This window comes from Macadamia integrifolia, chromosome 8, assembly GCF_013358625.1.
Source record: "Macadamia integrifolia cultivar HAES 741 chromosome 8, SCU_Mint_v3, whole genome shotgun sequence".
Lineage (NCBI taxonomy): Eukaryota > Viridiplantae > Streptophyta > Magnoliopsida > Proteales > Proteaceae > Macadamia > Macadamia integrifolia.
This window is the reverse complement of record NC_056564.1, coordinates 10517338-10544296: the sequence shown is the minus strand read 5'-3', so window position 1 is coordinate 10544296 and position 26959 is coordinate 10517338. Positions and strand designations below refer to the sequence as shown.

Genomic DNA, 26959 nt, shown 5'->3' with positions numbered 1-26959 from the left:
CATCATCAGCTTCGTCAGAGTTCTACAACTCAGAAATCCTGTGTGTTCACTGAACAGGTCATTTGTCGTAGTTGCAGTTTGTTTAAAATTGAGTTGATGATCATTGTTTGAGAACGAGAGAGGCAAACAACCAAAAAAAAGTCCGTGAATGAAAACTGGATTATCATCCATGTCTCAACCTATCACATAACCTAAGTAGGGTTATTGGACTGTTGGTTGAAACATGAAAGTTAGTTATAGAATAAGTCCTCACTCATACTAGGAACCAACCGCCGCCTCTTACTAATATTTCAGGTGCGTTGTATTAGTTGATAGCTCAAGTTGTAGCACGTTTCTCTATTTACATAATTTGGTTATCGAGAGAGTTTTTTGTATCAATTGTACAAGGGTTTCTCGATTAGAACATTCTGAAGGCCAAAAGGAAATTGAGTACTCAACTTGACAGGATTCGATAAATTTCAATCTTTCTAAGTCATCCCTCCTTCTAAACTTTCCCATTTCCCGTATCTAAGGAGAAGAGGTGAAGATTTACAAGTACATGCTTCTGTGGATGTAGGCATCTAGTCGTACCACGTAACTCAACCTCTTTTTCTTCCTCTCTAAATTGTATGTCCACACATGTAGAACCAAGTGTGCCGCCCAAATGTCTCCTCACATTTATCAAATTTGCCTTCAAAACAATATCCATTAGTAGAGATGTCATTTTTCATAAATTCATTTTTCTAGATCCCTTCCACCTCTACCCTCTTATTTTTCACCTATTGTTCCATTTTAATGCTATTGATGATTCTATTTCGTCTCCACTCACCTCTCTATCTTGTTCATCTTCATCTCCTTTGCTTCCACCTTTTGAAATTTTTACCACTAAATTGGTCATTTTTTTTAAATTCAGCCAACTGTAGCCCTAACATTGGTGGGTATATTGAGAAATTAGTAGGTAGTACTAATCAAAAGCACCCCAGGTGCCCCCCACACACATGACAAGAGAGAGTACCTTTCCAAAGGGCTTGCACCCTTAACAAACATTCCCATATATATGTCCCAAGTTTTTTTTCATCTCTAACCAATGTTGGACTAAATTTTGTGAGAAGTTTTAGGTCCTTACTACTTCACAAGTGCTAAAGACACAATAAAAAAGCACTTTTAGGAGGAAAAGCTGAAATTTAAAAGAATACAAGTGATACAAAAGATTAAAAGCTAAATTTCAAAAATGACCATTTGAAAAGACAAATTTAACCATAGTTTGAAACTATATTCCAAAACATGCTACTGATATTTATGTCCCTCTTCATCGTAGTACTTGTCTTTGTTAATTTTTTTCAGATCTTCAAAACTATCATTGTAGCATTTTTCTCCTTCTTTTTTATCTACCTCTTGTACATATCCTCTCAGTCATTGTCTATCTTATACAACCTTCGATCTCTTTTTCACTTTTTTTGTTATGTTGATGATAGAAGTCAGATCAGGTTCATGGACGAGATTGTTCTCATATGCTCCTAGTCCTGATATTTAGATTCATTAAATACAAAGAGAGAAAGTAAATTCCAAATACCAGGACCAAGAGCATATGAGAACAATCTCGTACGTGAACCTAATCTGGTCTTATTGATGATATAGTCATTTCCCAAAATGATCTAGTTGCCATTAATGCTTTGAAATTATTTCTTCATGTATAGTCACTCTTATATCAAAGACTTGGGTTCATTAATATATTAAAAAAAAAAAAGGCATTGAAGTTGCGAAATCCACTAAGAAATTATACATTGTAGATGCTTAATGATGTAGGTTTACTTTGATCCAAAGCAGTTAATTATATTATAAATCAAATTTTGAAACTAAAATGTGGAGGTAGTGAACTTATTCTCAATTGAACATAATTTTTTTTCTAACAATGGATATTCAAACTCATACTAACCCCACAATCGCATAGATCAAGTCATACTAGGTTGAATAAGAATTTTTCAACGTTCATCAAAGAGTACTTAACGCACTTTGTGTGAATGACCCCAAGAAAATAAAAAGAGTACCACACACTTCTTTGGCGAAGGTCCCATAGATTTATTTACCAATAACAAAGCCTGCAATCGCTTATATACTGCAAGTTCTCAATTTTTATTTTTTTTTTGGGTGGGGGAGGCGGGGGGTAGAAGTGCAAGTTCTGAATTAATTTAGGGAGAAACCTTGAAAACCTCATTTCAGATCTTCCGCTACTTGAAATAAAGTCCCAAGAAAAGTATTCCAATATAAAACATCTCAATTGATGTCAGTTCATACCCTGTACCTAAAGAGGAGGGTTTTGTTTCTTGATAAAAGCTAAAGAGAAGAGGTGAGGTCGGTTAAGTATTGTATATTAGTTGTTGCAAGGCTGGATGTTTACATATGCTGAAGAAATCTACAGAGCTTCAGTCGAACCACGTGACTCGTTATCCTGTTCTTCGGCTTTATGTTTTCTTTTTCTATTTTTTTCTATTCCAGTCCTCAATATGATCAATTAACGAGAAAGAGTACAATTGATGAAAATATAAAGAACTCATTTCAATTTTCATCAGATTATATTGGATGGTTTTCGAATTCCATCACAAGAAGAGAACAACGCAGAATTGCAGATAGTTTCATAAAAACCAACATAATTGCTATTATCTTATAACAAGAACAAGGGACTTACGCACAAATTACAATAAAAGCTTTCTCCCTTGATCAGTGTTCCAAGTAAAGACTCAAAGACAAACAGAGGAAAAAGGAAACAGAACACAAATCACCAAATACTGTCTTTATTTTCCATTATAGTAGCTACCTATCCTACTATCCATCACCAACCTCGAATGCAGTCAATGGCAGCATCAGGGCTGATCCTTCACAATTGTCACAGGGCATGTCGCATTCGAAATCACGTAATTTGTCACACTCCCCAATATTATCCTTGATTTTTACAAAAGAGGGGATGGGAGAATATAGTAAATTAGGGAAAAAAAATTAACAAACAAGAATGAGGGATTTACAACCGAGTAGCAGGATTCAAGTGAGGAAGCAAAGGGGAACATGAAAAGCAACTCAGAAATTAAGAGAGAATTAAAATACCTCTGAATGGCACTAAGTCCTCTGCTTCCCATGACAATGGAGTCCAGCTTCAGATCTTCAGCAGCTTGGCAGAGCTTCTCCCTCGCATCACCCCAGTATAGCTTTGCTACGATGGTCGCCTGAAATCCATTCATTGATTTTCGAATCCATCTATTACATTAGGGTTCTTTCTTTGTTGAAAAAAAAAGATCCAAAAAAAAAAAATTTGAGGCAACACAAAACAGAGTAGATGGTAGATACCTCCTTCTGCCTGGAAGCGGTGTCAAGCATATCCAAAAGCTCAGGATCGGTTTTAACTTCGTACCTCTTCATAAACTCTGGCACCCGGAATTCTGTTAAGGGAATAAGAGCTGCAAATCACAGATTCATAGATTAATAAAAATTAAACAACATAGTAAGGCCATGAGTCGTGAGATTCATGAAAGGTGGTGAGGGTTAAGCAGGTAGGTAAACTGGTTAGGGATGATGATGATGATGAGTGGGTAAACTAAAAGCATCTGTAATTTGTTACTTACGGGAACCGGTATTAGACCAGAGAGCGTTGCGGGACTCGTCGCCTTGGTCATGTTTGATGTGAAGGACGATGAGGGTATCCCCTTTGTCCAACAGGTTATCTATAGCCCATTGCAGTGCACATTTGCTGCTCTTCGAGAAGTCGATCGCCACCCCTATCTTCCGATCCTTCACCATCTCTCTCTCTCACACAGTCGAAGAAACAAAGCTAAATCCAAGGATACGATGCTTGTGGATATTTAAGCACAGATCAACAAAGTTAACAGAGAATAAGAAGGAAGGGGAAAGATGAAGATTAAAAAGGAAGGAATATGGAAGAAAGAATAATTTAAGGAGGGTCCAAGCATTTCCCCACAAATCTCACCGCCTTACTGACCCTCACGGCATTGGTGCCTGCGTCGTATCGGCACGTGTCCATCAGCAATTCATTGTCAGGATGTAGGTCTTGTTTTTTCTCAAAAGGAGAAGGGAAGGGTCACAAGGGACTTTTCAAATGCTATGTTTGGTAACGAAGAAAAAAAAGGAAAAAAAAAAAAAAAAAAAAGAATAATTGAAATGAAATGAAATTGTGAGAAAATAAAAAAAATGTATATATATTTGATTACCATTTGAAGAGAAGAAAATAAAAGTTTACGTATTTTCTCATGTTTTATGTATTTTTTGTAAGAATTTTTTTTTTTAAAAAGAAAACTTCACAATTCCTAAGAGAAATATTGAAATTCAAAAACGGCATGCTCTCTTGGATCAGTACATGTCAGCCTATCAAGTACAAGGAGAAATTTTTAAATCAAGATAAAAGTCTTTTCTTTTCTTTTCTTCTCTTTACTATACCAAACACAGCCATAGGGAAAAGGAGAGAGATATCTGGTAAACCAATGGCATAATCGATTTTCTCCATTTCTTAAATCAGGTTCCTCTCCTGGCAACCTGCATGTAATCATATTACCATACTCATCGATGAGGGAAAAAAAGCATGCAACCATTCTCTTTTCTTAAAACATAAGATGTGGGTTATGTGACTCTGTCAGTAGATATATATATTTTTTTCTGTTAATTAAGATATGCATGGGAATTTGTTTTCACAAAGAGGGATATAATTAAGAAGCATTTACGCCCATAATAGAGGAGGTGAAATGATTGCTCTACCCTTTATAAAGAGGAAATCCTACCCCTATTGATGTTTGTATGCATTCTCATTGGCCCCCATGCTAGTGTAGACATTTGCCTAATTGTGCTGTGAAACATGATCTACACCAACATGCCCATGTGTCTACCTCTATACCCTCCTTGTTAGAAGACACTTTTATCTTATATTTGTGAAGGAGAAACATAGACATAGAGAGTGCAAGCATAGATTAAATTCTAAGATAAAGAAGTACTTTCTTTTAATTTAGTTGACTGCCATTCATTATGTACGATGATGGATCATGCCTCTTTTTGTCTGACACTCCAATTATTTTGATTGTCTGCAATTTGATTTGGATGGGAACATGATTTTGAAACTCAGATTGGATCTGGTGTCAAATTTGATTGATCCCTGATCGATCCAATCCTAATACATAGGTAAGCCAAGGGCGAAAATGCTATAAAAATCTAATTTTTATCCCAAAAAAATGCGGATACTTTTGATTTTTATTTAAGCTTTCACATGGCAAACAAAAAAAAAAAATGTTTTTTATTTTTTATGGTGTATAGTTTTTTCTTTTCCTTCAATGTCTACTAATAACACCATATTAATTGATAGTGGTTATATCTAATACTCCATGGTGGGAAGTTACAATCCGATATTGATTGCCATTAATCAAATGCCAGAGGAAAGGCCATATAATCCATTAGTAGCCTTTGGCTTTTCTTTTCTCTCAAGTAATAAATAAGTACAGGTTAGGCCATTGGGGGGACCATCATAATTCTGAACGAAGCTTCGTTGTGTGTATTTGTCAACCAATACAAAGCCGTCCATCAAATCATTATTCTGTTTTTACAAGAAAAAAGACAAAAAGAGAGATGTATCATGTAGGTAAATTCGATTTTTTTATGTGAATACAAACATCAATAAAATGAAATATATAAGGGCCCATTTGATAACATTTCAAGAAACGCATTTCTGTTGTTTCTGTTATTTATATTTTTATAAACTACAGAAATGGAACAAAAAGCGTTTATAAAACTGTTTCGTTTCACTTGTTTTCAGAAATTGAAATTGAAATTTCTACTTATTTATAGTTCAAGAAACAACCCAGGCAAAATATGTTCTACATGTTTCGTCGTTTCTAGAAACGACTCGTGACCATTATTTCGCTGATTACTATCAACTTCTAGAAACATGACTTATCAAACACTTTCAATTCTTTTTCTATTTCTATAAATAAAAACTTATGTTTCTATCATTTCTTGAAATAGAAAAATGACAAAAACGTTATCAAACGAGCGCTAAAAATATCAATTTTCATTTTGTTGGGACGACACTTCCCGCCTTTATCTTTGAAAATCAAGCCTCATTAGGAGGGGCGCAACATGCAGGTGGCCTTACAAAAATTGGGGGGCCCACGAAATTAGTGGGCCTCTCTCCCTAATCAGAGTACAAATTGAGCAGAATTCAGGCCCAAATTTGAAACGATAATTAATAAGCCGAGACAGTTTCGGCTCATTTTATTCCAAATATATCAAATTTCCCCAGTGCATGTTTGGGTTTGGCCCACTAGCATGTGGTGCCAGCATTTACCTTAAAAGTGTAGTTGCATATGTAGGTCACGAGACCGGCGTTGGGCACAGAAAAGGAGCTCAGACCTAGTAAGATTCAAAAGTAGATAACAATGGTGGGAAGGATACGCTCATTGGCAAGAGTTGGGATTTCTATAAATGGCGAAATGGGAATAAAAAGCTAATGGTTGGAATACGGGATGCTACCCGCTTGTGTGGTCATCTCACAAACCAATAAGAGGTTGTATAAAAACATCTTCAATGCATAAGTCAAGGGCAATTTAGTCTTTGAGATCACTTGCTTGATTGCTAAATAATCCAAGGGTCCGTTTGATAACGTTTCAAGAAACGGAGTAAAAAGCGTTTGATAAAACTGTTTCGTTTCATTTATTTTTAGAAATAGAAATAGAAATTTTTACTTATTTATGGTTCAAGAAACGACCTAGGCGAAACAAGTTCGTTGAACTTGTTTCGCCGTTTCTGGAAACGACTAATGGTTATTCTTTCATTGGTTACTATCGACTTCTAAAAACATGACTTATCAAACACCTTCAATTCCGTTTATGTTTCTAGAAACGAAAATATATGTTTCTGCTGTTTCTTGAAACAGAAACGGAAGAAACGTTATCAAACGGGCCCCTTGTCATCCAATGTCCAAAATCCAAAGACTCCAAAGGAGTGAAGCACCAAGCCCAGTAACCCACCCATGCCGCATTGAATTACCTAACTACCCTTGGGGACTAGATGTTTCATCGTGAAATTACTTTTTCTATCCCTTTATGAACAGTGAAAAAGGCAGTAACAGAAGAAAGCTCGCAAGTTACAACCTAACCATCGTGGTTACCCAGATTTTTTCATTAAATAAATATAGCTTTCTATTTTCCTAGGCTATGATTGATAGCCGATAGGAGAAAAGAAAAACAGAACCTAGAAAAAAAGGAAAAGAAATGATATGGTAAGAAAATAAAAAAAAGTATGTATATTTAGGATAAGAAAAGAAAAAAAAAATATTTTTTTGTATTTTCTCATGTTTTCTTGTGTTTTTAGTAAGATTTTTTTTTTTTTTTTAATTTTAAAATTTAAAAACTGAATCTTCTCTTGGATGTCCAAAGATTTAGGGGACGGCATCGAATTGGTGGGTATCAGTCTATTTTACCTTTGATTTTTGTAAAAAATACTATTTTTTAAAAATTATTTTACCCTTAAAACGATCCAGATCACTGATTCAGATTGGTATCAAATTGGAGATTGATCTCAATCGATACTAATTTGATACCATCAATCTTAGACCGATACTTGAAACCATATTTAGATCAATACATGTAAAGCACAATGAGAAATTCTTAAATCAATAAATATTGTATTTTTCTTTTCTTTTATTGTCTTGGTTATCAAACACAGCCTAATTTTTGTTTGTTTTGTTTCTTGATATAAACGAATTACTATTATTGCTCGGAAAGAGGGGGACCGTTGAAACTTGAAAGAACGCGCGATCGTTTACTGCGATCCTTCACATGATGCCTGGGAACTGATCTTTGATCCAGCATAGAGAGACAGAGAAGCAATTTTTATCCTTATTCGTCTAGAGAGTGCAGGACAGGAGGAGAGAGAGAGATAGAAAGGTCGGTGAGCAGACAACAAATGCCCAACTGCGAGTTGCGGGCTTCCGACAGCCGTCTTTACCAAATTCCTATGCGGTCGACCAACTTTCATATGCTTTCGAAGGTTTGCGTTATTCTCTCTCTTTGATATTATGGATTGAATTATTCTGTTTCCTTCATCTTCTTCTCCTTTCTCTTCCCGTTAAAAAATCCATTCCTTTCTCTTACACCAAAAGTAAAGAATTCCCAATATTACTTGAGATTCAAGAGGAATAATTCTTTTGTTCATTTGATTACCCTAAAATAGCTCATAGGAGTTTCTTTTTAATTGAATTCAGAACGATTTGACAATAATCGTGTAGATTAGGGAGTTTCTTCTATATTGATATTGGTGATTTGCTTAAGTTTTCCTTGGTAGCGATTAACGCCAGATAGGAAACGTTTTTCTGCTTCCTAATTGAACTTTGTGTATTAATCTGGTTTGTTGTAAATTTTGTAATCCTAAATAATGGGGCCATGGTTCGATGAGTTGTAAGATAACTGGAATCCAAATTAATGATATTTTTAATTTCAGTTATATTTGTCCTCCAAAAAAAAATAAAATTGGAACCTTCTGTAGTAACTGAAGAAAAAAAAAATTTCACCATTCGAGGTAAAAGACAAAAGAGTGGGGGAGGGGGTGGAGGTGAAGGAGAGTGGCTTGAGTGAGAAATTATCACATAAGATCTAGCATATTGCATACCTATTCCTTTCCAAAACCTTGATAACTCAATAGGGAACCTATGGATATGATTACATAATTTTAAGGAAAGGAAACCATGAAATATGTTGGATTGTTTGCCACTCCAGATACTGATGACATCAAATGCATCTCAAAACTATTATATATAAAAACACACACACACACACACACACACACACACACACACTCAGCAGTAGCTTTTTTTTTTTTTGGTGAATAAATAATTTATTACTAAAGAAGAGAGAAACAAGGAAACCCCAAGAAAAGAAGGGGAAGAAAAACAATACAACTTACAAAGCCTTGCCTTTACGTGTGTGGTGGGGGAAGGGGGAGGGAGAGACAATGCTTGTAAAAGAGAAGGGGAAAGGCCCCAAGAATCTACAATAATCCTATTTCTATGAGTATTGGCACACCAGGCTGGGGATCTAGATAGCTTTGATTTGACATAAAAAATGATGGAATTCCAAATGTGTTGAAAGGATCTGAACTTAGAGGTCCACCTTCTGAGGTTACGCTCAATCCAGATATGGGAGATAGCGGTACTAAAAGATAATTTTCCCATGTTTCACAACAAGATTTCCCCCCGTGAAAGACATGTCCATCCAGTTCCATTCTCTATCAAGAGGTAAAATTCTTCTTCTAGGCCAGCATTTGGCCAACAGACCATTCCAAGCTGCAGAGGAGAAGGGGCAGACAAAGAAGAGGTGATCCACATCTTCAGAGGCATTTCAGCATCGGCAGCATTGGGGAGGGATTGGAATCTGCCAACAGACAAGGAAAGATTGTGTGGGGAGGCATTGGGAGAAAACCCTCTAGAGAGTGAAGCTATGGCAAGGGATGTGGCTCTTGAACTAGACCAAATTGCGCCAGACTGTAATGGAACCTCAAGCTTTGGTGAGGTCCCCAGCCGACATGGCGTTGGAGAGATCCATCAGGGAAATAGACCAAGAGACAATGCCACCACTACCAATGCGTCTTCTAGGGATGCTCGGTAGAGCAATCTAGATAACAGTCAAAAGGGAGGAGGCGGGAGGCCAACCATTCTTCCGAATAAAGTCTGAAACCATGTTCAATCTGGTATAACCAGAACTACAAGTAGCTTTGTCTCCGAATGAGTGAAGAAGAACTCTCTATAGGTGCCAGTGGTTGAGCCAAAATTTAGTGGAAGGTCCATCATCAATATTAGATATAATAATCTCATAAGAAAGAGGTTAAGTTGTAGGATCTTTCTCCAGACCTAGGAGCCGTCAGATAATGAGGGGGTAATCGAAATAGAGTCATTGCATAGGGGGTAAGAGTAGGACCAATCAGCCCAAACACTCTATCACTTAGCCGCTAACTTCCAATTCAGCTTGAGGATACCAACATGATTGACATCTGTGATTCTTCTTAAGCCAAAGCCCCCTTGATCTTTGGGGAGATAGTAGAGGCCCAACTTATAGGGTGGCTGAATTTGGTAGTATCATCGCTCTTCCAAAGAAAGGCACACATGAGAGACTCAAACTTTGAATAGTGGACTAAGGGAGTCCGAAAATTCTGGACGAGTAGACGTAAGAGGCCGGAAGAACAAATCTACGGCCGGCATAAGAGAGAAGTTTTTCTTTCCAAAGCTGTAACCTTTTGTGCAAGTGATCTAGGATAGGATCAATGGTGAGCAGTCAACCTAGAGGTGATCAAAGGTAGACCCAAATAGTTGACTGGAAGGCGGCCCAAGGAGAACCCAGACATCTCTCTAAAGAAAATATTTCAACCTCACTGACCCCTACGAGGAAAAGGAGAGATTTGGAGAAGTTGATGCTGAGAGCTGTATACTGCAGTCTGCAATTGCTTTATTTCTCCAAAAGCCTTGAAAAGCTCTTAATTGCTTAAACACATCTCCTGAATCAGAATATACAAGGGCCTTTGCAATGAGATATATAAAAAATATAGGATCACATACAGAATGTCTCTTAGCTCAACTACATAGATGACTCGTTCACTTTCACATCATAATTATGGGTATTAGTTTATGATTGTTTTACAATGCCCATTGCATCTCGATTATCCAAGAGGAGATCCATTAACGGCAACGCAGTGTGATAACAAACCCAAGCTAGTAGGCTCATCCATGGATTCTTCATTAATACAGCCTTGCACCTTGCCTCAACTTTTTTTAAAGTGCTTGCTTGTGACCATAGTGGTGTTGTCCATTGAATCCCTGTGTTCCATTCATTTCAAAAATGATATAGGCACATAGACACTCCTGACCAACAGGTGCATCACCCTAAATTTAATATGGTGTTAAGTTTGTCTTGAATTCTTGACCCGTTTTGAAGAATGACCTCCTCCGATATATGTTGGTGGCGACCCGAATGGGAATTTTTTTTAGATCTGTGATGGAAGCAGAGGGGGGGACTTGGAGGAGTATATAATGTACTATCGTCTTATTGAGCAAGAAGTTGTAATTTGGGGTTTTTCGAGCTAGGGTTTCAAAGCGAGTTTTCTCGCCGCTGTTTGGGTGTAATCTCTCTTCTACATAGTGAAACTTCTTTACCCGAGGACATAGCACACCACATCGGTGTGTGAACCTCGTTAAATCTCTGTGTGCTGTGCGGATCTGTCTTTGTTTATTTTCATATTAGTTGGTGTTTGCTCTAACATATGGTATCCTGTCAATATTGAACCCATGGAATAAAAAGTATGCCTAGTCAGCCTAGATATGCCCATATAGATTCCAATATTTGCCCCCATATATTTACTGAATCTGAATTCACAGGTTAGCTGTATTACTGTTTACTATTGTCTTTTTATTTTTATTTATGGCATTTCAAAATTGCAGGATACTAGAGTAGAGGACACTGTTGTGAAGAAGCTGAAGCAGTACTCAATTAAGACACCGTTGACCATGTCACAGATCAAATTCTGATTACAGATTAAACACAGTCTACTTCTACGTTTTGGTGTACCGGGGGAAAATCTTACTTTACTTGGTCACTCATGAGGTCTCTTTATTTCATTTTAGACAAGTTTCTAAAAGCAGAGGATGACAATGTTGGTGTGTCAAATGGAGGTCATTCTAGTCTCACAGGAGCTTCCTTAGTTTTTGGGCGATCGCTGAATGTTGTAACAAGCCACAGTGGCAGTTTGCCACGTTCACACTATGTTGAAGTGAGTGAGTGGTGACTCTACCAATCCAATTATTCCCCTCTTTCTCTCTCTCCCCCCCTTTAACAAGCATTTTCATACAGCATGGCGGTGCTTGTAGGTCCCACACGTTAGCCAGCTACATAGTTGGGACTGCGGTCTTGCCTGTGTTTCAATGGCTTTGAGAACTCTTGAAATTGAACACGGTGACCTTCACACTTTGGGGAAGCTTTGCCATACAACAAGGTATTCTTCTTGACAGAAAGGAGAATTTCAAATATTTTTGATGTTATATGCCACAAGGATGTGCTTCATTTACTTTTGAATTGTTTGGATACGACTCATAATCTGCCATTGCATTAGATCTCAAATTTTGCAATATATGTCAGGCATTTTAAGATTTGGTTATGCTCTTCAGAGAAAGTCCATTAATGCAGCAGTTCTTGTTCCTTGACTCTGATCTTCTTGGCTGTTTCCTTTCCTCAAATAATTATAGTATGTTTCCTAAAATAATTACAAAACTTCCAATTTGTATTTTCCTTCAAATAGTCAATTTTGACCTGGGTCATATTGTCTCTATATTGATATGTGAGCGAATGGACTGCTAATAAGACACCAAACAGTTTTAACTAGGTTTTTGAGTTTTTTTAGTTTTTTAGTTTTATTTTTTTTTTTTCCCATTTCCTTGAAGGATGTTTTGCTGATGGCATTGAGGAACCGGAAGAACATTTAGATTACCCATTGGTGCTCAAGATTAAGCTTTGCAAGACTATGCTTATATCTTGAAAATTGTTTGATTGGAGCCACGTGTTGTGCTGATGTGGCTGATCTTACTGTTTGATAGAGGAAGTTTAGGCCCCTTCTTCATCATATGGCCACCATGATCAGACTATTTCCCTTGTGTTTGTGGTCTGAGGTGACCATTTTGTTCATGAGTACGGGTGGTTTGGAAAAATAAATCTCATCTCTCATCTAGTCTTCGATTCAAACCAGAGATTATAACAAATGCCTAATTTCTTTCTGCTACAAATTGATTAAGTCCTAATTGGTAAAGGCAACCTGCACCTTTGAAATAAGGCTCATTTCTCTCAATTGTCACAGATTCTTCAACACTAATAATAGCAACAGAAAAGATAACTAGGATAGTAACCTTAGCCATCTCAAAATGCACCAATTTCAGACAGCACAATGTTGCCTAAAGAACTAGCGCATAAAAATTATCCTGCTTTTAATAATCCCCATTGAGTTGGAATAAGGCAGAGTTGTTGCTGTTGTTGTTGTTGTTCATACAAATACATGCACTGATATTCAGAGATATACATTGTCGTGTTATTCTCTTTAGTATCACTTATGAGATTATGCTGATTATGTTAATCACATTTTATTTTAACTTTTTACTGATGGATAGTGTCTGTTCTGCTTTGCAGCATTTGGACTGTTGATCTGGCTTATATATTGCAGAAGTTTTCTGTTAGTTTTTGCTTCTTCACCATAACTTTAGGAGCAAATCCAAATTTTTCGGTTGAGACATTTTACAAGGTGAGTTATTTTCCTATCACAGGGAAAAGATCTATTTTGTTCTTTGCTTTGCCATGTTCATATGTCATACAATGCAGGACCACTCACTTCATTTATATATGATGTCATGGATTCACAAGCATGGTTCAAAACTCAGAGTCAGACTTTCCCATTCTCAAGTTGTCTTGTCCAATCCAGCGAAGTTATAGAATCAGTTAGTATCGGACGTAGCAGTTGCTCCAATCCCTAATTTGCTTGGCCAATGTGGCTAATTCCATCCAATTTAAAAACCTGCTCCTTTTCTATTTTCCCATTTCCCTGGGCAGCTAGAATGGGAGAGCTGGAATCAAGCCCTTTCTTGTTTGCTGTTTGGTCTTGGTTTCTAAGACTATGATTTCATGTCTCTGTACTGTAATTATAGTAACACTTGGCATATTAAAATGTAGGTAAGTATTTGGATTATTTTTTTTTTCTATGTGAGTTTACTGTTCTTTGGGGAATTGCTTTGTTATTAATAAAGAAAATATGTGCAAAATAAAATTTTCACACCTGTGAATTCCTGGGGGTTATAAGTATGACAGTTCTCATTTAATTGCTTTGTTGTTTAGTTATACCATATGTACAAAGTCTGATAATGTTTGCATCTAAAAATGTTCAGACACATTGACTGGGAAGAAAAATTATAATTACTTATCATAATGACAACTTGATGCAAGTAGATGCTGCTTCCAACAAACACAAAGTAGAATGATAAAACAATCTATTGAGATATGAAACCCTTAGGGAAGGGGATAAATCAACCTCTCGGAAAGGTATCCATTTAGTATAGAAACATGATCAAGTTAGGCTTGTTGTAACTGTAAGTGTTAACTGTTAGACAACCCTTCTTCCATTTTGATTGATAATTGTGTGAAAGAAGGTAAGGGGCAGAGAACAAAAGTAGGATAACAAGAAAAGGGTGAGGTGAGAGAGGAAAGGAGTAAGAAGATTGTTGGTTGCATATGGAAGACGGTAGAGAGGATATGGCAAAATGTTGAGATATTTTGGAAGAGATGAATAAAAATTATACAGTTAACATTCCATATACTTTATTGAAGACTATTTTTATTGCAATGTGATCCTTATAACATGCAGGCCCTTTGGTAAGGGCATGTTTTGTACCAGCCAGACTTGGCATTATTCACTGAACATAAATTGAATCTGACCAGTAACTCTATTAGACACTAGCAGACTAGCCATTAGGGGCATGCTGGGTCAGCCCTTTAGCCAGTCCAATACCTATTTTTCTTTTTAATCACAAGGACTGTTTGTATTTGCTGCAACTGGAATGGTGCATGAGTCAGTTTCCTGGGCATGCGTACCTGTGTTCCTGCATGGTGCATATTATCCTTTAATTATGTCTAGTTGACTAGTCTGAGGCCTTGTAGCATGCAGACTCCTTGAACACTCCACTCATTTCGCTCTTCAATATGTATAGAAAACCACATTAACTAGTGACCTGTAAAAACTTTCTTAATGCCGTTGTTGGAGATGTCTTTCCTATTGGGGTGATCGGCCTCTATTTTGCTTCAATATAGGATAATTTCTTAAGGTTTTTGGTTTTCTATTTTCTAATATATTGGTATGATTGGATAGAATCTTAGAGTGGAGTTAACTGTTATTAGTTTCATTATGTTACAGGATTTCTTCTTCAAGACTAAGCAGTACTTAGAATTTCCTCATGAAACACAAGCGTCTGTTTTGTTGAAATTTAGCAGAGTATTTTTCTTTTTCAATTTAATTCATAGTTGTCAAGGTGTTGCCTAGGCTTCCAGGCACCTTGATTGCCTTGCACTTAGGCCTCCTCTTAACACCTTGGGTCGCCTAGATGCCTTGACAACTATGATTTTATCACATTAGGACTATAAATTGAATCTTGTCACTAATTTAAATTTACAATTTTGTCTCTTTCCATTCCGGTCTAAATCATTACCATTAAAATCCTAGTTGTTGTTTTGTGTAAGATCAGCAGTTTTAACCCACAATTATATCCATTATCCAGCCTTAAAAACCTCACATGTTCCTTCGTAATCCAAACGTTTATAATTTTTATATCATTCCCTTATGAAACTCGGTCCCAGATTCACTGAAGCTTGAGCTATTTCAAGGATCCTACACCGATACCAATGGGTTCTGCATTCTGAGTCTTCTTGCCTGAGCTCATTTTAGTGTGCCACTGCTCCATATGCAAGATCTCCTTATATTTGGAAGGTTGATTGATTTTTCATGGATGAATATAGAGGAGCTCAGTACTTGGGACTTTGTCTGGTTTTACATTGAAGACTGTTTGCTCATCATATAGAGATTAAAAGGGATGTGTATGCACATTTCCTAAATAGAAGTGATTTAGGGGCATCATAGGTGTGTCTTCTGTTGGCATGTCTGAATCAGTTGACATGTGCAACCAGTGTTCTTTAGACCATCTGCCATGACTATTCCTCACCTCCAAGGCTCCAACCCCATTGGAAAGAACAAATGACCATTCTAGGTTTGCCAATCCATTGGAAGATCTGAATTAGGAGCCATTTGGAACCAACTTTCATTCAGAGATCCAACTGAACCTCCCCACCCCCAAACCTCCTTGGAAAATATTAGAAAACACCATCTTGCTTTCCGCCTTCATATCTTAAACCTCATGGTTTTGCTTTTTAGACATAGATCATATCATCCGTTCCTATTCATCCTCTCATGTGCAGTTGACTGCGAATAAATTGAGCTAGACCAGAAGTCTTGACAATATTTGGAGGTGATATTTCCTTGTTGCTTTAATGGTAAGGTTGCTCCATTGTGACCAATTGGTTGCAGCCTTGCAGATCTGAGTCAGGAAACTGCCTATCCACGAAGCGGGGGCAAGGGTGCATACATTATGACCCTCCCGAGACCTCGCAGTGGCGGGATCCCTGTGCACTGGGTACAAAGAAAAAAAAATTCTTTGTTGCATTGTCTAACTAAATAAACCACTTCATTCATTCAAGTCATAATGAAAGTTTGTATTCATGTTGAGAATCTGGGGAATCCTTGTTGGATTCTCTTGGACTGTGGCAGAGCTTATGTCAATTGAAGATGAGTCTACAAATGCCCACTACTTCTTTTCCGTTTTTGTCTTGTTAGGAGTTATAAAAGTTGAACACCCATTGCATATGTAAATGAACAGGCATATATGCTTCTCTCTCTCTCTTCACTGCTGGACCAGTTAGTAATTTTTACAACCTTGCCTTGGCAAACATGCAGGAGCAATTGACGAATGACCTGGTACGAGTGGATAGACTATTCCAACAAGCTCTAGAAGCTGGAATTAGCATACAGGTACTTTGTATTCATCTTGCTAACTTTAATGTGCATGTATTTGATGCTTAGTTTGGAAAAGCTTTATCTGCTGAAACATTTATGCATGGTGTGTGTTTATCCCTTTAGTAAGATCCAATGTCAAAGATATAAGCAAGGTTACGTTTTGAGAACCAAGTTGGACTTCAAGAATGATGGTAGGTGTATTGATTTCCTTGGTTCTGAAAGCATAAAGCGAACGGATTTAGGATTTTCATGAAGCTGAATGTAGGTTCTAGTGGCTGGAACTGGCTCTATTTATGGTAGTAGAATTAGGAAGTATATGGGAAACAGTGGAAGCTGGCTGATGATGGTGCTCCAGTGAAGAAATTAACTGGTGTCTGGTCATTAGCGTTGGTGTGGAGTCTTTAAACATTGCACCTTCAGACTTGGCCAACTCTCATAACAACTAAGTTACTTCTAGGAGCTGTAAAACAACCATGCGGTAACCCTCTTAAAGCCCATAAAATAATAGGCCGATGAAACTTGAAATCCAACTGAGCTAAACTGAGCTAAAGACCTAAGGCCATTGATATGGTACTACCACTGCAGCACAAAATTTTCTTTGATTGGATTTATCTTTTACTAATATGCCTGTAAAAAACTCATATAACCACATGTACTGGTTACCAAGCTCAACTTGTTGACGTAAACTCCAGGCCTGTGATTGTAGGGCATTCTGGCAGCATATTCTGTCATGATTAATTGGTGCCAGGATTTTTTTTCTTCTCTTTTTGGTTGCCAGTAATTATTGCTAGTCATGGTTTTGTTTATAGCACTTCTAAGACCGGTATCAGATTGTTTATGATCAAACTCCAGAAGTAAAGTAGCACAACGACCTTAATGATCATCGTTATCCTGAATAAATAAAGTTAGACATGAATGTGCATTGTAGTGCAGCAACCCACATTGACTATAAATGACACCATTTTTTTCAGCTTTCTGTGGTATTGTGTATATGTACTTGAAGATTTAGCACTTGGTTTCTGTTTATATTTTATGATTCAACTGGTCTGGTGCCTGTGTAGGTTTGGCCAGTTTTTTTGTAGTAGGTTTGATGGATTTTGCTTGTGTTACAGCGCAGGTCAATCAGTGGTGAAGAAATTTCTTTCCTCGTATTGTCAGGGAAATATATTGTGATTGCTTTGGTCGACCAGTATAAGCTAGAGTAAGAATATTATTCTGTGACACTTTTTAAGTTTCTTTTTTCCCCCTTCATTTATTTTATTCGAATGTTGTGTGTTTTTTGTTCTAGACTATTGATAGGGTAGGGTGATTCCAAAAAGTTCATATAGTTTACCCATATCGCTCCAAATAGCCAGAGGGATGCAAGATTTTATGGGCTCAGGTGTTGGTGTCAAGTATCAAGAGACGGTTTGGAGTCAGATCTGTCTAAACCCTAGGTTCAAGTTACATGACTCAGCTGTTGTGGATCTGCCAAATGCATTTTCCAATTTGTTTATATTTAATAAAATTTTGATTCCAATAAAGGAAATATTTAGCAACAAAATAATGCATTTATGAACTTGCAACTTGATATTACACCACCTCTATATGTAACACTGTCATGGTGATGGCCCTTTTCTTTCTTTTCTTTTTTTTTTGAACGGGAAACTGGTAGGCCAAGGAGGGCAAATCCCCTCTCCCTTTTTAACTGAAATACATGCATTTATGTGCATGTGATTTGATGCGAGAGTATGCATGTATTTGGTAGGTAAGTATATTAATTTTTAATTGGCCTTTTAGATTTGAGGGACTTCAGACTTGTAGTATAAATGGATGGACTGTTTGAGGCACCATTAGATAGGCATCCTTTTGCATCGGCCACATTCAAATTTCTGTATTCACCTTCACTGCACTAGCTCACCATTTAGGAAGCTTTTTCTATTTCTAATTGGCGTACCTTCTGTTTTTTTTTTTTTACTAAAAATTTGCATAAAATTGGTGATGTGGTGGTCAACATATGGAGACCTTATAGCTTAGGTTTGAATGAGCATTTACGGGTGTTGTCGATGAGTTTGGTATCTAAAAAACACATTCTTCGCCACTCCCTTTCTCCTACAAGACCATCCTAAACCAGTGCTAATTTTGAATTAGTGAGATCTAGTGGAAGATCAACTTGCGATTGGATCGTAGCCATAGGAATGAGAACCAGATTAGGAGAAAAGTTAATTACTCAACAAGGATTGATCTGATGGTGGAAAAATTCTGATCAATTGCTTGGATTACTGGGGTGTTGGTGTATAGAACCATAAAATGAGGTCTCGATCCAACGCCAGATTTGAAGGTATAGAGATTTCCTTATTGAAGTAGGAAGCTTGAAAAATCGGACAGAACTATAAATTCAATGCAGGGTTTTCAAAAGGGTCAAAACAGCAGACTAAACATGATCTTATTCAATAAATAAACAGCATTATGAAGACTTAACAGTAGTAGGAAATCAGAACCAGCGAAGTCAAATCAGAAAACTGAGTTGTGAAGAAATAGAGTTCCAATAGAAACCTGAAATTGATATTAGGTTCTGGCTTTCCAAAAAAAAAAAATCTGAACTAATATTGGAATGTAATCATCAAACAGAACCAGAAACATAAGGTTCAGATTGAAGAAATCAGGGTTTAAGTATTGGTGGGTATCATATTGATATGATACTTATTTTTTCAAAAAAAATTTGTATCGACCGATACGAGACTGATACTGTCCGATACAGGTATGATACACTTGATACGCCTCCTTTAAACTTGTAAAACAGAAACCGTTTGTGAGATACAAAACTGAGAGAAACCAAAGGCCTTGGAAACTTGTTTTTCTCTTCTTCGATATGAGCTGGAGGAAATCAACTATCATGAAAAAAAACAACCCTAATCTTCACCATTTCAAGTTCTGGGGCTTATAGTGCTCAAATCACTACTCAAAATAGATTTGGGTGAAAGTGGTAAAGTTGCAGAGCTGGTGTTTTTTTATTTTTTTTAATCAGTAAATTGGGTAAAAATGACTTAATCATTTCCATGTGTATCTTTAGCGTATCTTGTATCTCTCCAATATGATACCTGATAACAATATTTAAATCCTTGGAAGAAATCAGAAAATTGAAGAAGTTGATTAGTACTAGGATGCTTGAATCACAAGGAAGAGAAGTTAGATGATCTAACTTGTAAATTGATGGAAGAAAAGAGAAAGAAAGGAAGATATGATCGTAATTCCCACTTGATCTATAGGGCTGGAATCCCACCAGTACCACAACCACTGGTGGACTCCACGAGCCCCACAAGAAGTTATCACTTTTGAATTCACAAGAGCCAACACACTTGAATCTCACAGATGCAAATCTGAATCCACAGACCAAAACAAAGCAAATCTTCATTATTTCACAAATTCATTGGTAGTGCATGGCCCCTGCATATGTTCAAATAAAATTTCAAGAAAAAAAACTCAAACTAGACCTAAAACTCCTCCAGCCAATAGCTTGTGATAAAGGTAGTCTACTGCTACTAGAACTCTGAATAAAATAAGAAAGAAACAACTTAAACAAGGCTGTACTTATAGAGTCCTAACCCAGTACAACTATTACAATAAAATAATAGGAAATAAGCTACTAAAACTCCGCCACTATTTAGACTCTTCGGGTTTTCCTAAGACCTAGACCTGATACTGGCCAGATTCATTGAATTGGGGCACTTAGAGTGGTCCAGTTGATTGGACCAGATTTTGGTCCAGTCTGTTCCAATTTTTGTTCCAATCATGACACAAATGATGACTCTTTTTTGCTGCTGCATCACACCCTACTTATGTTATAAAATCGGTAACACAATTAAATGCTTAAATGTGATTTTTTCCAACATGGGTATATGTTTAAAATAAAGGATCCAGGTATTGTGGCTACCATATACCACCATATGTTTGGGACGTACAATTTTTTTTACAGTAGTATTCGTCATTATTTTCCTTATAGTTGCTTCATTTGTGATGATCTTCTGTAGTTGCCTCTATATATCAAGAGATCAAGTCATTTTGTTATCCTTGTTAAATTCATTTTGATTGATTAAACTGATGGCTCAATTTTACTTGTGAACACTAACAAAATTTTAGCTGGGAGATTGTGCTCAATTCCTAATGGCACAAAATTATTGATGCAGTCAGGCTTCGCTGGAGGATGTTCGTGATTCAGGGTTCTGTGGCGGGGACTCAGGTTACATTGGTAATGAATGGTGCTTCTTTTTTTAATCTATAAATTATGCATATTTGGTCGATTAGACAATGTTAATCCACACCAGGGTCTTACGCACAAGTCATTTGATTGTTGGGCCTTTTTATATTATTTTATTTTATTTCCCCTCATTTAAATGGTTTATTATTTTGGATTACTTGGAATGGCAAAAGGACATCATGGGTATAAGCTTTGACTAAGCCAGAAATCTCAACTTGCTTGCATGGAAGTTCTTATATATTTTTGGGTAGTATCAACTGTGAGTGAGCAGGTCTCCACCATCACACGGTGCTGGGATTGCATCCATACAGGACAGTGTTTTGTAAACCAGATTGATCCAGATGTCTGGATGGTCACTTGGGCATGCATTCGATTCATTTCAGCATTGATCAAGCTCAATTCAAGAATTAGATGGAACTATTTACTGTCCAGTTTTCTGTAGACTATGCAACCCCACAGTTCAACTATTAGTTTGAGCTCATTTGGTCACCAGGCATCTTTCATTTTTTCTTTTATTTTTTTCATTTTGATAAATGCCTGCAGGCATCTTTTGACAACAATATACTGAATATTTGTAGCATCAACTGAGAATGATCTTGAAATATTTGTGGAGCATCTACTGAGAATGAGGTGTTACTTACCTTCCCATACCAGTGGGCTGGATTGACCCAAACAGTTAGTGTCAACCATGCATGCATTCAGTTCTTTCCGATATTGATCCAAATCAGTTTCTAACTGGACAGAACTGCTTGGACTATCTGATATGTGGTACGCCATAAACCATTCAGCCCGGCTATTGAACCACCCACATCAGCTAAGTCCCCATTAAAAGTGGAGGGTGAAATTTTTTGTTATCTTTTTAAATGATGGAGGTGTGATCTTACCTACCCCTTCAATAATGACCATATTAATTGCTTTATGATGGATTATAAAATAACAGAAATTTTAAAACAGACCTTTATTAAATTGCTATTAATAAATCATCTTACTGAAATAAGGATAACTATTAATTGCCTTTTGCTTCCTCAAATAATTAGTCTGCTCTATTGTGCTCAAGTTCCACCACTTAAAGATCCCATCCCTTTGAGATCCTATTTAGGATTCTTAAATGTAATCAGTTTTGCATTACCTTTCGCTTGGAAAATTTTGTGGAAACACCATGGTTGGTTTACTTATTTCCACTTTCTTTTGTATGTGAATGGCATCATCCTTCAGCTCTTTAACATGTGTCTCTGTAGTGTCCAAGGTCGTATTGTTTTTTTTTTTTCTTGTGTTTGGTTGCTTTCTCAGGGGAAAGAATAGGAAAAGAAAGAGAGGAAAGCAAAAAAGAAAAGAAAAAATTTCCTTCACTAGTTGTTGCTCTAAAAAAAGAAATAAGAGATCGTTGGTTGTTGTCCAAAAATTGTAGTTGGTTATTCCCCATTTTGAGAGAGGGAGAGAAAAATTCAAGTATGACAAGTTTCCTCTCAGTTTTATTTTTCTGTGTTTTCCCACTAAATGAGACAAAACCAAGGATAACCTTTCCCAAAAGTAGTTATTCTTCTCTTAAAGTTTTCCCTACTTATGCAACCAAACAATTGCATCTCCTGTTTTTCTTTTGATTTTATTTTCCCACAGTGTGAGGGTAAGAAACCAAACACAGCTTTGTGCTCGGAGGATGAAATTTGATGAACTAACAAGCCTTTTTATCCCCCCCCCCTTTTTATTTTTCTTCTTTTTAGGTCACTATATTGTAGTATGTGGCTATGATGCAGACAGAGATGAGTTCGAAATAAGAGATCCAGCCAGCTCTAGGTATAATATCCATTATTCCCCCATTCCCTGTTTCATCCACTCTCTCCATGTTTGATCCATGCTATATAAAATCAAAAGATGACGTGTGTCTTACCCATAGTTGTCACGGCGTCAAATCGATCCAAGGTAGTAGAGGGGTGGCTAATCGATTTGGCAATGAATCGCCCGTTATGGCGTTGCCATGGCAGTCAAATCGACCATGTGTCATTTTTTATTTTCGCTATTTTCTAAAGTTATTTAGTATGCTACTTTTTTATTTCCCCTATTTTCTAAAGTTATTTAGGATGCTACAAGCCTACAATACATACCCTATAACATATAAAACCAACATTAAGCAACATCAAATCATCAAAAATCAACATAGCTATATCATGTCATCAAAAATCAACATGAATTATTGACTTATACAGTTACACATCAAGTCATCAATTACACAACAGTACCATCCATTATGAACTCCTACTATCCTACAAGTTACAAAATAGAGTAACAAAGTATGTTAAGTGTTAACCAATAACATTAACATCAAGTATTGAAGTTATAATATATAAAACAGAGTAACAGATTATGTTAACCAGTAACATTAACATTAAGTATACAAGTTGTAAAAATGTAAACACTTTATAAAACAGAGTATATAAGATTATTAGTTAACCAATAAGGCAATAACATATTAGCATTAACTAATTCTATGTTTCTATTTATGCTGTTATGAAACATAGAAGAAGGAATAGAGAAGGAGAAGAACTGAAGAAGAAGAAGGAGAAAGAGAAGCAAAGAAGAAGAAGAATCAGAATTCAGAAGCAGAAGACAAAGAAGAAGGAGAGAAGATGAGAAGAAGGAACAGAGAAGGAGAAGAACTGAAGAAGAAGAAGAATCAGAATTCAGCAGCAGAAGACGAAGGAGGAGAGAACTGAGAAGGAGAGAAGAAGAGAAGAAGGAACAGAGAAGGAGAAGAACTGAAGAAGAAGAAGAAGGAGAAAGAGAAGCAGAGAAGCAGAGAAGAAGAAGAATCAGAAGCAGAAGACGTAGAAGGAGGAGAGAAGGAGAGAAGAAGAGAAGAAGGAATAGAGAAGGAGAAGAACTGAAGCAGAAGAAGGAGAAAGAGAAGCGGAGAAGAAGAATAAGAAGCAGAAGACGAAGACGAAGAAGGAGGAGAGAAGGGGAGAAGAAGAGGAGAGAACTAGAACGTGGCAGAGAAGGATTGAAGAAGAAGATGAAGAAGATGAAGAAGAAAGATGCCTCATGTCCTTACCTTGGTCTTGCTGCCGGAGAAGGAGAAGGACGCCACTCACACGCGGAAGGCTTCGAGGGTTCAGGTTCACTGCCAGAGAAGGAGAAGGATGTCACTCGCAGGCCGTAGGCCGCAGCCTTGCAGGCGGAAGGCTTTGAGGATTCACTGCCGAAGAAGGAGAAGGAAGTCACTCGCAGGCGGAAGGCTTCGAGGCTTCGACTTTTAAGGGTTCACTGTTTATTCTTCAATTTGAGAAATTGAGAGTTGAGACAACTAGTCGACTGGGTTTTGTGCTCTTTTCTATTTCACCTACCAATAAAAATACAAGAAAGAGAATATTCAACATTGTTAAAAAAAAACAATACAAAAAAGCGATTGATTAGTATATTAGGCGTGCAATGGCGTGCATGGCGACGCTTATACGACCATGGCGGGCGCCATTGTGACTCCCATAAATCGTAGCACTGCCATGCCCTGGTATTTCCGCCAGGACGCCAAATCGTCGCCTGACAACTATGGTCTTACCTGCAACTTACCACTTTATTGCTCCCTTGTATATCTTCTTGTCCCCAAAACAGACTTAAGGATGACCACCATCAATACACGAGATTCTTTTTTATGATGATTAGATATGCAGCAATTAGTGCTGAAAAAATCAATAAGAAAACAATAATTTCCATCCAGTCGAATCAGTTTTTGACCTAGAAATAGATTGCATGGGAATAAAACATTATTCATTCCTTCTGGTACTTGTTTTGGTGCCCTGTCAAATCTGAAATCCATTTTTCTCTCAAGAATTAACTATTGATATATGTTATTCTTCACATGGTATATTAACTTAATAGCTTTAACTTTTGTAGGAAATCTACTTGGATCTCCTTGCAGTGCCTAGATGAAGCCCACAAATCCTTTGGTACAGATGAGGATCTAATCCTGGTAATCTATCAATTTATTCCCCAAAAGAAATATTTACTTTGTTTTGGATGCATCAACATACTTCTCTTTTGTTATGGACAAGGGGCATCTTTTTTCTTGCTACATTTTGGTGCCCTTAGGCACAATGTGATGCAATGCTCCTTTTCTTCCGAAATGTTACTGCATGCATGTATGGATATCCACACTAATTGATTACGGTTGGAGAAACATATTCGCTCTTCCAAAATGTTAGGCACAATGTCATGCAATGCTCCTTTTCTTCCAAAAATGTTACTGCATGCATATATGTATATCCACACACTATATATATATATATATATATTATTTTGGGTGAATGATATCCACACTAATTTATTACGGTTGGAGAAACATATTCATTTTCCAAGCAGCAGTGGACTCCATCCTTCCCAACACCTGGACAGTGCAGATGGTGAACCTTCTCATAAAATGTTGGGCACCTCTTGGACTGGCCATAGCCTTGGCCCTTGGGAACTGGAGCAGTTTTATCTGCCAACCATCCAATTGCTTCTGTTACTTTAGAGGGCTTCATATTGTGTCACTAATCACATTGTAACGTAACAAAGAACTGGGATTTTTTCACATGCTTTAAGTGATTTTTCTGTGATTGCCTTGGTAAATGTTGAGTAATTAGTTAGAGATTAATATGAGGGTTACCATTTTTCTGTATACTATCAAATATGGTTTCCATAAATCATTTACATCATTTGGATCCTAGCATATGCATTGAGAAAGAAATGTTCAGGTTCCCTGCACTTTAGTCTACAGTGGTGGCTCAAACATGGAAGACTTGGGATCCATGAAGTACCTTCTTTTTGTGTATATGGCTAAGTTATTAAGGTTAGGGTTACACACAAGGTGCCAGTATGTCTCCTAGTGCCCGAAGGTGCAAGGTTATGGTCTGGGCCTGACTGAATTGAGGTGCATTTTAGAAAAGTATATGTTACTAATTTGGATAAATGACAAAAGTAGTTAAATTAGCTTGTAACAATTAACATAATATACCAATGACATCACACAACTATACAAAATTACAAGTACATAACAAAAATTATATATCCTATTTAGGAGATATAATAAAGCATACTATCTAGTTCCATTCTTGATCATAAAGAGGTTATCATCTAATTGCTTGAATAGAACCGCCCAATGCAAAGTTGGATGAAGTTGCACAAGCGCATGAAAAGTATTAATAGGTGAAAAGAAAGGTACATGCATTGGTGATGTAGCGCCAGGTGCAACCGTGCAAGGCATTGAGGCCCAAGAGTTGTGCTTCTTGCAAAGTGCATGCCTGAGGCACTTTCCTTGACATGGCTGTATGCTGAACCTGTAAAGGTAGTGTGATTCCAAATGCAAATCAATTAGCATCTTTTGGGGGAAAAGGGGGGGAGGGGTCCCTGCTGTACAGGGGCCATTGAACCAGATGGTTGTACAAACCACAATATCCAGATTACCTGCTCTTATCTGGTCCTTGTTGAAGGCTCTTCTTTTCCCAAAAACTGCTGCTTCATCAATGCTAGTGGACTCTGGACTGCATAATTGTTCCTGTTGTGGACTGGCCCTATAATACGACCCATGATAATTTGATTAATTAGTTCTTTAGCAAGATTGTTCAAATTCTCTTATAAATCAATGTCCGTGTTATTATTCAAAAATTTTGACTTGTTATACATTGACTCTTATTTGTCATATGTAACTATTAGTCCTCCAATCACTCATTTCTTTAAAAAAAGAAATAAGATGAAACTTGGGTTACTCATGCTTTTGCCTTTTTAAAAAACTCCATTTTTTTAGCCACACTTACATCAAGTTTCTTCGTGTTGTGAATTGTAAAATGCAGATCTCATTGGAGAAGCACGAAAGCGGAAAGCATGAACAAGCTGTAAATGTAATTTAAACTATGTTGAACGCAGATAATCCATTAATGGTGCAATAGGGTTGTATAGTTGCATTTTCTTTGGGTTTTCTGTACCATTTGTATATCATTGTAAAAGTCGCCTGCCTTGGAGAGGCCTGTTGATGCTGTCTTATTAGCTGACTCCATTAAGTTGGGACAATGCTGAGTTTGTTGTTTTTGTTGAATAAAAAATGAGACATACGTCTTCAGAGCAATAATATGTACGTTGCAACAAACA

The 26959-nt window shown here is 37.0% G+C and overlaps 2 protein-coding genes across 2 annotated transcripts; one reads left to right on the top strand and one right to left on the bottom strand.

Annotated features, from left to right (window-relative positions):
• Nucleotides 1-2610: 2610 nt before the first annotated feature.
• LOC122085970 (universal stress protein PHOS34) lies at nt 2611-3911 on the bottom strand. The gene is made up of 4 exons (XM_042654595.1): nt 3594-3911; nt 3319-3428; nt 3079-3197; nt 2611-2919 (listed from the first exon to the last, which is right to left on the bottom strand). The coding sequence occupies exons 1-4, from the start codon at nt 3766-3768 to the stop codon at nt 2841-2843; spliced, it is 483 nt and encodes a 160-aa protein (XP_042510529.1). The 5' UTR covers nt 3769-3911; the 3' UTR covers nt 2611-2840.
• Nucleotides 3912-7735: 3824 nt separating this feature from the next.
• On the top strand, nt 7736-26957 carry LOC122085770 (guanylyl cyclase 1-like). The gene is made up of 10 exons (XM_042654347.1): nt 7736-8016; nt 11453-11781; nt 11879-12003; nt 13185-13296; nt 16546-16620; nt 17718-17806; nt 20772-20833; nt 22564-22636; nt 24731-24806; nt 26665-26957. Exons 2-10 carry the CDS (start codon nt 11611-11613, stop codon nt 26719-26721), a joined length of 840 nt encoding a protein of 279 aa, XP_042510281.1. The 5' UTR covers nt 7736-8016; nt 11453-11610; the 3' UTR covers nt 26722-26957.
• The last annotated feature ends 2 nt before the right edge of the window (nt 26958-26959 follow it).